The sequence below is a fragment of the Miscanthus floridulus genome, chromosome 2, assembly GCF_019320115.1.
Source record: "Miscanthus floridulus cultivar M001 chromosome 2, ASM1932011v1, whole genome shotgun sequence".
NCBI lineage: Eukaryota > Viridiplantae > Streptophyta > Magnoliopsida > Poales > Poaceae > Miscanthus > Miscanthus floridulus.
Genome location: NC_089581.1, coordinates 180,111,757 through 180,124,048, shown reverse-complemented (window position 1 = coordinate 180,124,048; position 12,292 = coordinate 180,111,757). Strand labels below are relative to the sequence as shown.

The 12,292-nt window shown below is 46.6% G+C and overlaps 1 protein-coding gene across 1 annotated transcript; it reads left to right on the top strand.

Annotated features, from left to right (window-relative positions):
- The first annotated feature begins 8,227 nt into the window (after nucleotides 1–8,227).
- On the top strand, nucleotides 8,228–12,087 carry LOC136535925 (UDP-glucuronic acid decarboxylase 6). The gene is made up of 13 exons (XM_066528370.1): nucleotides 8,228–8,459; nucleotides 8,586–8,693; nucleotides 8,797–8,883; nucleotides 9,527–9,614; nucleotides 10,257–10,348; nucleotides 10,443–10,507; nucleotides 10,586–10,674; nucleotides 10,775–10,852; nucleotides 10,966–11,059; nucleotides 11,142–11,208; nucleotides 11,294–11,357; nucleotides 11,493–11,533; nucleotides 11,626–12,087. Exons 2-13 carry the CDS (start codon nucleotides 8,598–8,600, stop codon nucleotides 11,815–11,817), a joined length of 1,053 nt encoding a protein of 350 aa, XP_066384467.1. The 5' UTR covers nucleotides 8,228–8,459; nucleotides 8,586–8,597; the 3' UTR covers nucleotides 11,818–12,087.
- Nucleotides 12,088–12,292: the final 205 nt, after the last annotated feature.

Sequence of the window (12,292 nt, the reverse complement as noted above, 5' to 3'; positions counted from 1 at the left end):
ATATCACAAGTTAAGCCTATATTGCAAGTTTCAACAAGCTTCTTTTTATTTTGCTCATTAAGCAAAGAAGAATGAGCTTTTTCAAGCTTCTTATGAGCCTTGCCTAGTTTCTCATGGGCTTCATCTAGCCTCTCATGAGTTGCTTTGAGCTCATCAAGGGCTTGCTTAAGGGCTTTTACCTCTTTATTCAAGCTCTTGCATTCTCTTCTCTTAATGTTAAAATGTTCTTTAGCATCTTCTAGCATGTCAAACAATTCATCTTTGGTAGGCTCATCATTATCACTATCACTATCATTTTCATTTTCATGTTCATTTTCATCATCATGTTCTTCATCACTTTCATCATCACAAGATTGTACCTTAGTGACCTTAGCCATGAAGCATGATGAAGATTTGAAGAGAGAAGGCTTCTCATTGATAGCAATGCTTACAAGAACCTTCTTCTTGGTGGTCTTGACATCATCACTATCAGCATCATCATCACTTGATGAAGCATCGCTATCTCAAGTGACTACATATGAACCACCCTTCTTCTTCTTGAATACCATCTTGTCCTTCTTCTCTTTCTTTTCCTTCTTGTCCTTCTTTTTGTTCTTCTTGTTGTCATCATCATTGTCTCTATTGTATGGACATTGAGCAACAAGATGATCTTTGCTTCCACACTTGAAGCATCTTCTTGACTTTTCTTTGTTCTTGGATGAAGACTTCTTTCTCCTAGCACGATAGCCCTTCTTCACCATGAACTTGCCAAATCTCTTGACAAAGAGAGCCATCTTCTCATCATCATCATCATCCCATGAATCATCATCTTCACTTGATGTTTCTTGCTTAGCTTTGCCCTTGGATGATGTGGCTTTGAATGCCAGGCTCTTCTTCTTGTCATCCTTCTTCTCATCTTTCTTCTCCTTCTTTTCTTCTTTCTCATCATCATCTCTATATGTATCATCAGTCATTATATCCCCCAATACTTGGTTTGGTGTCATGGTGTCCAAACCGCTTCTCACTAGAATGGTGACCAATGTACCAAATCTTGAAGGCAAACATCTCAAGAACTTATGTGAGAAGTCCTTGTCCTTCACCTCTTCACCAAGTGCTTTAAGATCATTGATAAGCACTTGAAGCCTATGGAACATCTTCAGCACACTCTCATCCTCCTTCATCTTGAAGCTTGCAAACTTCTCTTTGAGGATGTATGCCTTTGCACCCTTTACGGCTTGAGTGCCCTCAAATGATTCTTCCAACTTCTTCCATGCCTCATGAGCCATCTCAATATTCTTGATTTGCTCAAATATTCTTTCATCAATTGCATCATGAATAGCACTTAGAGCAATGCCATTGTTTTGGAGAAGCACTTCTTCGCCCGCAGTGGGATTCTCTGGATCTTCAATCTCAATTTTGATTTCTACCACCATCCACACTCTTCTATTGATTGACTTGATATGTGTGGTCATCTTTGACTTCCAATATGGATAATTTGATCCATCAAATTGGGGTGGCTTCTTGGTGTTGTTGATTTCAACCATTTTTACATCGAAGGTTGTTAAGCCTCAAATTATGGTGACCTCAGCTCTAATAACATTTGAAAGGTCCTAATGGCTAGAGGGAGTGAATAGCCTAATAAAAATTTTTACAATAACACTTAACAAATGGTTAGACAATTATGAGGCAAATCAAGTGTTGTGCTAGCCTACTCAAAATACAAGCCACCTACCATAATTCTAGTTTAGATAGTATCTATTCACACAATAGCTATGACACTACCCTATGTTAGTATGCTCTCAAAGGCTAACTAAAGAGCCACACCAACCAACCAAGCAAGCTCTCACAACTAACTACACTAAAGAGCTTGACAACTAGTTTGCGGTAATGTAAAGAAAGTGATCAAGAAGGTTATACCACCGTGTAGATGAAGGAACCAATCAATCACAAGGATGAATAACAATAAAGACCAATCACCTCGGAATTAATGATGAACACAATGATTTTTATCGAGGTTCACTTGCTTGCCGGCAAGCTAGTCCTTGTTGTGGCGATTCACTCACTTGGAGGTTCACGCGCTAATTGGCTTCACACGCTAAACCCTCAATAGGGTGCCGCACAACCAACTCAAGATGAGAATCACACAAGCCACGAGCAATCCACTAGAGTACCTTTTGGCTCTCCACTGGGGAAAGGTCAATAACCCCTCACAATCACTATGATCGGAGCTAGAGACAATCATCAACCTTCGCTTGACGATTCTCGCTGCTCCAAGCTGTCTAGGTGGCGGCAACCACCAAGAGTAACAAGCGAATCCCATAGCGAAACATGAACACCAAGTGCCTCAAGATGTAATCACTCAAGCAATGCACTTGGATTCTCTCCCAATCTCACAAAAATGATGAATCAATGATGGAGATGAGTGGGAGGGCTTTGGCTAAGCTCATAAGGTTGCTATGTCAATGCAAATGGCTAAAAGTGTGAGCTTCAACTGGCCATGGAGCTTAAATAGAAATCCCCATAAAATAGAGCCATTGTACCCCTTTACTGGGCACAACGCGGGGTGACCGGGCGCTCTAGTCCGATCGACCAGACGCTGGCCCTCAGCGTCCGGTCACATGATACACGCCACGTGTCCCCTGCTTTAAATATTGTTCGTCAGATTTCAACGGTCATCTATTGACCGGACGCAGTGTACAAACTGACCAGACGCTCAGCCTCCAGCATTCAGTCATTTCTAGTAAGGTTCCATAAACGAATTTCTTCGACCGAATGCATCCAGTCATGCTTGACCGGACCCTTTCAACGTCCGGTCACATAGTGACTTTCTTCTATGCTGTCCGACAATAGGACCAGACGCTGGACCTCAGCATCCGGTCAGTCCAAGACCCAGTATTCGGTCGATGACCTACGCTAGCGTCTACACTGCCACACTTGATCGGACGCGCCGGTCCCTCTGAGACCAGCGTTCGGTCACTCAGTGACTAGCAAGACTAACTCCTTTTCACCTATAACTTCTTCACCCTTGCTCAAATGTGCCAACCACCAAGTGTATCACCTTGTGCACATGTGTTAGCATATTTTCACAAACATTTTCAAGGATGTTAGCATTCCACTAGATCCTAAATGCATATGCAATGAGTTAGAGCATCTAATGGCACTTTGATAACCGCATTTTGATATGAGTTTCACCCCTCTTAATAGTACGGCTATCAAACCTAAATGTGATCACACTCTCTAAGTGTCTTGATCACCAAAATAAAATAGCTCCTACAATTTATACCTTTGCCTTGAGCTTTTTGTTTTTCTCTTTCTTCTTTCCAAGTCCAAGCACTTGATCATCACCATGGCATCACCATCATCATGTTATGATCTTCATTTGCTTCACCACTTGAAATGTGCTACCTATCTTATGATCACTTAATAAACTAGGTTAGCACTTAGGGCTTTATCAATTCACCAAAACCAAACTAGAGCTTTCAGGGGCTCTGCCACCACAGCTACCTAGAATCAAACGGTGAGCTGCACATTGTGGGTGCCATGGTGAGCATGTTCCACGAGACATAGAGCTTCACCTACAGCAGCGCTATCTACAAGTGCAACATCCACGACCGTACGCCGAAGTGGTCCAGGATGAGGGACATCGATGATCAGACATTGTTCGTGTCTACATATTTCAATGAAAGCTTTAGTAGAACAAGTGTATCCAAGTACAAGAAGAACAAAATCTACATGTCTGAGCCATTGTATGGGGAACCATACGACTTGGTCCATCGACTGGAGGTCATTGATATCCGAAGTGAATCCTGTCCAGGAAAAGATGCAGGGGTTCGAGGCTCTAGGTTGGATTTGACCTGATCTTTGGAAGTTCTAGAGTTTGTGAGACTACGACGCCACGCACTCCATGACTGTGTTAAATTCATAAACTTTACTTTTTGGATTAAATGTCACTTTAACATTGGTATTTAATTTAACAGTATTGTTATCTTATCGTGCGATCCATATGTTTTTAGTATAAATTGTTAGTTATCCTGTAGTAACATACAGACACGCTACCTAGTAAATAATAACACAAACCTACATAAGAACTGGCTTCGCGATCGGCGATCGCGATGAGTTGATACTTGCGGTGGGCACTGTGGTGGACCAGGTACAAGCGCAGCAGCACTGAACTCGCCTCTGGCTCTGGGTATTTTATCACCAGTGATAGTAGTATGACCTCGGGACCTCCCCAGGTCAAGCTCAGCGAGTCGGTGAAACACCCGAATTTTTTACATTTTAGCCCTTTTTTGAAAGTTTATCACAAATAGACCTCTAGCGGAAAGAATTCAGAAAATGGACCCTTAGCTTGGCATCATTGATGCTGGCGCCAAGTTGACATGTCTCGACGCTAGCGTCTCTGGCGCCGAGCTCCTGGGCACATGGCAGTGAGCTCGGCGCCAGTCACTCTGGCGCCGAGCTCGACGCCGTAGATCTTGGCGCCGAGCCTTTAATACCTATGGGCCCCACACCTCTCTTCCTCTTTTCCTTTCCCTCTCTTGCCCTAGCAGAGCCGAGCTCCACTGCTACCATCACCGCCAGTGCCATTGCCTCCACTGGCCGCCCTCGCCCGCGCCACCTCCGCATCGTGCCACCACGCCCGCATCGCTCCGTGCCACGCCGTGCCCCGAGCCCCGCGGCCGCCCTGAGGCTGCCCCGCACCGCGCCCCAGCGGATGGCCCATGCCCCGCGGCCACGCCGCCCCCCACGCCATGCCGTTACATATATCGCGTTGTCTAGCAAACTCACGCATCTTTTCTTGGGGGTTACATATACCGCGCTGTCTAGCAAACTCACGCATTTTTTCTTTGTGATGTTTAACGAATAGATTGACGTAGTCAGGTGCATATCCCCTCTTCTGTGCAATTACTTGCGTCTTTTTTAGTTCATCCAAGAACTTAGCTTGACCATCATAACATTCTCACCTGTATTTCCTAGTGCTCTGTTCAAATGGCAAATTCTATCATATGTCTTAGCAAAAGAAACAAAATACGATTTCATGTTTACCACAAAAATAACCAACCTCATCATACTCAACCATATGGCCACAATAATGGCCTATTCCAAGCTTCGAAAGGACTAGGCCATAGTTGGATTTAACACTACATTCGCACATGACAGGAGGTGCTTTGTAAATTACCCTTTCTTTCTTCTTTTCCTTAACCTTTCGTGGTTCTTCCGGCCATTGGTTCTTTGGACCATACAACCACTCCTTGAAACGACACTTCGCCATTGAAAACACCTAAATAAGTAGATATTAGTACATGAACACATATAGCTTAACATTTCAACACATACACTTTGCACTTACTTCATGCTTGTTTGGACACACAAACTCCAACGTATTCTTAGGGTTTATCACAGCTCGATCTCCATAATCGCATAGAGGAGGTTTCTCGAGTCGTCTAACTGTGTCTAGGTGCTTCTCCTTAGCCGTCATTGGCGGAGGGTTAGGGGGGTGGAACCCACCGCTTTGAAGTGCTCACGTGGATGTCTCCCTCTAAACCAATCGTCGAAAAGGAGATGCCTAGGATCAAACTTGTCTGCACCGTCGATCCACTGAAAAAAAAGCACCTCTCATGATCCTACACAACGAGATCCCAACAAAATATTAGTAGCATACTTACACAAATAAAGAAAAAGGATAGTGAAAATAATTTCATACATTAAAACGACTGCATGTGTAGAAGCAACGCGCCGCTATGTCCGGATGTTTCGATTGAAAAACATAGGGACAGGGAGATCAGGAGGGACGGGGGCATTTTTGCTAGACGCGTCGGGGTATAATTCTCGAGGACGACCCCATTTTCGCCAAAACTCCTCCCGAAACATTTCTTGCATCTAATAAAACGGATGTAATTTAACAAACATAAATCAAAACATCACAAATAAATGTTAATGAGAACTATAACTACGATACAACCAGTTTTGTTCTAAGAACCCAAAGCAGTTAACATTAAACCATAAACCTAGGGTTTCTCATTTGATGCACAACAATAAACCCATAACATAACTACATGCGCCTAGGTTTGCTAGCTTTTCTATGTCTTGACATCATCCTACGGTTGTATAATACATATATTGATGGATACAATGAAACCCTAAATGATGATGATTATTACGTTCAAAAATCTGACTAATACATACCGAATCGATGCGAAAAAACTAGGAGGGGAACGAGGATACCTTGCTCTCGAAGATCTACGGATCAAATCAAAGTTTCCAAGGTCCAATATGCCGATTCGCGAGGCAATGTTTTTCTAGGCGCTAGGCGCTCTCTAGGCGGTGACCCACCGCCTAGAGCCTAGGCGCGCCTAGGCGGGATTAGGCGTTTCAAGGCGTTTTTCTAGGCGGTAGCTAATATATGCATAAATACGTAAAAGAAAAGAAAAAAATAGCAGATTAATGGCCATAGAATGGGGAGAAAGAGGAGAGGCCCAATAACGGCCCAAGTCTCACACGCCAGTCTTATCCCCTCCCCTCCCCTCCCAGCCCCGTCTCTCACCCTCCCCGCCTCCTCTGCTCGCTCGCACTCGCTTCCGTCGCTCGCCCCGCGCCGCCGCCATCGCCCGACGCCCGACGTCGCCTCCTTCCCCACCAGTCGTTGCCGCCCCCGCCGACGTTACCTCCTCACCCAACGCCGCCTGACGTCCGCGCCGCCCCCACGCGTCCCTGCTTTGGCGGATCTGCCCGCCGCCACCGCCTGACGCCGCCTCTTCACCCACCGGCCGCCGCTGCCTCCTAGCTCCTCCCCCATCGTCTCCCGACCTCCGCGCCGCCCCCACGCGTCCCTTCCCCACCAGTCCTCTTCGCCCACCGCCTAGATGTCCGCCTCACCCCCTAGGCCCCGCGGGAGGCCTCCGCCCAGCGCCTAGTCGCGCCTAGGCGACCGCGGAATGTCGCCTTGTTTTTCACTGTCGCGAGGTATGGTGAAGTGGGGAGAGAAAAAACCCGAGAGGGAGCAGAAAGAAGAGGAAGAACGCTCGAGCATGAAGGTTGGCCGGAGTTAAATGACAGTGAGCTTGGCGCCAGTTACTCTGACGCCGAGCTCGACACCAAGATCTATGACGCCGAGCTCACTGCCATATCATCTATCGTGCCCAGGAGCTCGACGCCAAACACAGATGACGCATCACAATTCACAAGTCAAGGACGAATCGCTACTCACACCTACTCCTAAGTCCTAACAGAGAAATTGGAATCGCGACGGCCAGCACATGTGGCAACTGACGCCGCAAAAAAGTGGTTGAGGCAGAGCCCGGCTATAGACTGCGATTCACCCAAATCAATTGCAATGCAATCACGCGATCCTATTTTTTTCGTCACACGCCCCCATGCTATCAAGTTACATTCATCACTGTCCGTAACCACCCACTACTAATGCTAGCTTGGAAAAAGCTATATATGGCCTTTTATCGGTGGTTTAGGTTGGACTGTCCGATTGTGATGTGAATTCAGTGCAATAATTTGAGACTTCCCTTTAATCTCATGTGGTTCACTAATCTAATCTATCCCGACCCACGCAGCCAATCGCGGCCGCCCAGGTCTACCTATCTACGGGCTAGGCTACGGCTCATGATGCGACTCATGCGCCGGAGTATGTCGCAAGCAACGAGTCGCCACCACGTCTGCACGGAGCCACAGCCACCGCACCCTCCCCCGCTCCGTACCCGACAGCACGTACCGGGTCCGCCCCCGCAAAACAGCATCGGCTCGGAAGTCGGAACAATCCAGGGGCCGGCGACCGCGCGCCAGAAGCCCCGATCGCCCCGCGGCCGCGCTCGTGAACCTCATGGACCCGCCGTCCCACGGAAGTCAAATGCCTCGTGGCCCCACCTGCCAGCCACCCGATCGCCCCGCCTCGGCCGATCGCCGAGCACTCCGTGTCCGTGGTCCGCGCACCTAACGCCTGCCTAATGGCGGTAGTAAACAAAGATCGCGCGGTGACGGTCCGGGCGCGCTGCGCTGTCGCCATCTACCGCACGCGGCACTCGTTGGAATCTCGCGCGCGGGGGCACCGGCACCAGCACCTTTGCTTCCATTGGAAGCGCAAATGTCTGCTCCCTCCTCCACCTCGTCGCCCCTCCCCCCCCCCCCCCCCCCCCCCCCCCCCCCCCCCCCCCCCCCCCCCCCTATTGGCAACCAGATCGAAAAAGGGGAGGAATTAAATTGTGGAGTCGGGTGGTGAGATCTGATTTAGATTGGTTGATTAGCCCGGTTGGTAGCAGCAGTCGGTGGTGTGGTGGTGCAAGAGAGCAAGGCCCTGACCGACTGCCTCTTGCCTGCCTGCCTGCCTCTGCATCTCTGTTCGGGTGTGTGAAGCGCGGGCTCTATTAATACGACTGCCTGGGAGGCACCTCGTCCTCGTCCGCCCCAGTCTAATCCGATTCAAACCGCCCGTTCTTCGTGTCCGAGCCCAACTCCCCAGAGCCAGCTGCTCGGTGAGCGCCGCGCCCTTTCGCCTTCCTCACGCTTCGTTGCTTGCAATCGCGCGATCGTCTGGCCTCGCCTGGTTCCGGTGTGTGATTTCTCTGACGGGTGATTTGGTTTGGATCTGGTCGGACCAGGTGCTCCACGCGATGGCGCAGAAGGAGACCAATGGCAGCAACGGCGAGCACATCTCCACCCGCCCGCCGCCCACCCCCTCGCCCCTCCGCTTCTCCAAGTTCTTCCAGGTGAGAGCGCGATCTCAACGCTGGATCTCTATCTCACTCGCCGCGAGGTCTGTTCGCGTGTTGCGGATCCTGATTATTGGTGCCAAATTGCTGTTTGATCCAGGCTAACCTGCGGATCCTCGTCACTGGTGGGGCGGGCTTCATCGGCTCGCACCTCGTAGACAAGCTCATGGAGAACGAGAAGCACGAGGTACGTGCGCCCCGGACGAGATCCCGTATCATTTTGTTGCTTGTTTTGCGGGATCGGGCTGTTGGGCCAAATCCATTTTGATGGTGGCTGTCTAGATCTCATCTGAGTGGTAAGACCAGGAACTGAATGGGTCCAGATCCACGTGAAAGGGACGTGAGTTGGAGATAATTGTGCCAGATCTCCGGGGAGTTACATTTTGCATCATGTGGGGCAGTTGCTGTGTACAACTTTAGCTGGAAGCTTTGCTTGAGTATTGGGTACTTCTGTGGATCTGGTTGCTAATGTGAGAGATCACTGAACTGAGTGAGATCTAGCGGGACTGCTTGCATTACTCTGTAGAGCTTAATATAAGCTATAGCATTGCTATAGTCCTGAATGCTTGTTTCGTGGATCTGATTGGGAATTTGAGAAATCACAGAGATCTAGTGTCAATGCTTTAGAGATCTTGTTTCCTGGTACTTCATTTTCAGCTTCCTGACATAGTTTCTGGAAATCATGAGGAGTGCCATTGGGCTAATTACTGTAGAGTTGTTTCATGCTACACTTGGTTTGTGGGGTTGAACAACCATTGAATTCCAGGGTCCTTGCTATAGGTCTTGTCTTGCAGACATTTTGGATGTTGACTTTGTTCCTTTACGTTCAGGTCATTGTTGCTGATAACTTTTTCACTGGTTCAAAAGACAACCTGAAGAAGTGGATCGGCCACCCAAGATTTGAGCTCATCCGTCATGGTAAATAACTAGTTAGCTATGCATGCTTAAGATATTTTAAGTCTTCTCTTTCAGAGGATCCTGAAAGCTATGAATCCTGGATAGTCAATGATAAATAAACTGCTATTTGTTTATGTTGTCTCTGTGTTTGTCCTAACAAGTCCTATGTTGTTTGTGCAATGCCGTTAATAGTTTATAAATTATTATTGAAGCCCTAGTTGTTGATTACTATACTCTCTCACTTGGTATCTGTATTTATTTTTGTCTTTTTGAAAGGGATTGAATCATGTTTAGTCAATGCAATTGAAGTACCACATTTATTGTATCATATAGTCAATGCATGTCCTGAGTTGTCTGTTGAATGAATTTTCTTTCTTCTGCCCTTAATTGGCCATGTACTATTGATTTGTAACTTACTGTTGGCATCTCATATTTGGAGTGCAAGCATGTCATTCAAGTTAATTTCTGACACTGGTGGTGCAACTTCATTGCTGATCATTAAAATGTAATGATGGAACAGATCATTCACTCAAATTCATAGTTTCGTGTCCTCATGGGAAAGCCGTCTAACAAATCACTCTTCTCAGTTGTTCCTTTTTTAATTAGTATGTGCTTCCTCATGAGTTAGGCACTTATTCTGTAAATTCTTTCTATCTGTTTTAGATGTCACCCAGCCCCTTCTTGTGGAGGTTGACCAAATCTATCACCTTGCTTGCCCTGCTTCACCAATCTTCTACAAGCACAATCCTGTTAAGGTATGCTAGTTCTCTGCTCTATAAGAGGCGTTATATCGTTTCATAGTTTTTCCTGATATTTCCTGATATTGGTGTTCGTAATTGTCTGAAACAGACCATCAAGACCAATGTTATTGGTACCCTGAACATGCTGGGACTTGCAAAGAGAGTTGGAGCTAGGTCAGTGTTCATCATGCCATTGATTCTTCCAGTGCCTCATGTGAAAAACTCAATTACAGATTTTATTTTGAATTGCAGGATTTTGTTGACATCGACCTCTGAAGTTTATGGTGATCCGCTTGAGCATCCTCAGACCGAAGCCTACTGGGGCAATGTTAACCCAATTGGTAAATTTGTTCATCTGACAATTGAAATATATTTGCTTTGTTTTTCATAAATTATCTTTCAAGTTCTCTTACAGTTTTTATTTAACTTTTTTTCTATCAGGCGTCAGGAGCTGTTATGATGAGGGTAAGCGTGTAGCCGAGACGCTGATGTTTGACTATCACAGGCAGCATGGCATTGGTAATACTTCATCTTGCACTTAAACTTCAATATTAGCTTATGGCCCTCTTTGTTATGCGATAACTCTGGGCTTATGATTTGTCCTTAACAATATTTATCATCTATGTCTGTAGAAATCCGAATTGCCAGGATTTTCAACACCTATGGGCCTAGGATGAACATTGATGATGGCCGTGTTGTTAGCAACTTCATTGCTCAGGCTGTGCGGTAATGCTTGTTGTATTTCTTTTATTTTCTTCCCAGCTACTGCCAGATAGTTTTGGCAGCTAATCTTTTCACAATCTTGTAGTGGTGAGCCCTTGACTGTCCAGAGGCCCGGAACACAGACTAGGAGCTTCTGCTATGTTGCCGATATGGTTTGTCTAACACTGCATTCTCAATTGGTTTGTTGTTGGTCAAAACCCTGTCAGTGCATTATATCAACTTTACCATTCATTGCAGGTTGATGGTCTTATTAAGCTGATGAATGGAAACAACACTGGACCAATTAACTTGGGGAACCCAGGTAAAATCTATCTGTATTTTCACTTTTGTTGCTACACAGTGAGCTACTCAATCTGTGTTATCGTATATATATTCCTGTGTTAACCAAGTTGGGTCCCATCTTCTTTGTGCTAAACGGTTGTAACTCGTGCCGCAGGTGAATTCACCATGCTGGAACTTGCTGAGAATGTGAAGGAGGCAAGTTGGATTCTATATAATCGCAATGCTTTCTTCTTCCAAAACTTGGTAAATCTTGACCGGTTACTGACATGCCTAATTTAACTTTGCAGTTGATCAACCCAGATGTAACAGTGACGATGACCGAGAACACTCCTGATGATCCCCGCCAGAGGAAGCCAGACATCACAAAGGCAAAGGAAGTTTTGGGGTGGGAGCCCAAGATCGTCCTGAGGGACGGCTTGGTGCTCATGGAGGATGATTTCCGGGAGCGCCTGGCCGTGCCCAAGAAAACCAAGGCCTAAACTGCGGTTGGCGAAGAATATCCATGTGGAGCATACTCATAGTTGGGTTCGTCATTATTCGTGGCCACATTTCATTGCGGAATTTGAGTTCCAATAAACGGAATATACCTTTGTCGTTCACCTTGAAGGATTGTATTATTAGAATTTTCATACAGGGCTGGCCGTTTGAGTCTCTGCCTACGCAGATCTTGTGGTACTTGTGTTTGTAGCCTATATGTACTCCCTGAGTCGATTATAGCAATGTTGATGCCATTTTGAGCTTTTTGTTCCTTCCTTTTTGCTGCCTGAGACTGAGCGTTACATGGCTGCGCTGCACATTTGTGATTGTAACGGACTGCCATGGCAAGGTGTCGTTGTCTGTCTGAAATTCTGTATACTGAAGTACTACCAGACAACCAATCTAGTCTGGTTTCGGCGCTTTTCCAACACAAGAAGTGGTTCGGCGCTTTTCCAACGAGAAGCCAGAGTCCTAATC

Coding starts and splice junctions, on each gene's coding strand:
- LOC136535925 (XM_066528370.1), top strand. CDS start 8,598: ATGGCGCAGAAGGAGACCAATGGCAGCAACGGCGAGCACATCTCCACC. Junction 11,209..11,293: donor TCTGCTATGTTGCCGATATG/GTTTGTCTAACA, acceptor CATTCATTGCAG/GTTGATGGTCTTATTAAGCT. Junction 11,358..11,492: donor AATTAACTTGGGGAACCCAG/GTAAAATCTATC, acceptor CTCGTGCCGCAG/GTGAATTCACCATGCTGGAA.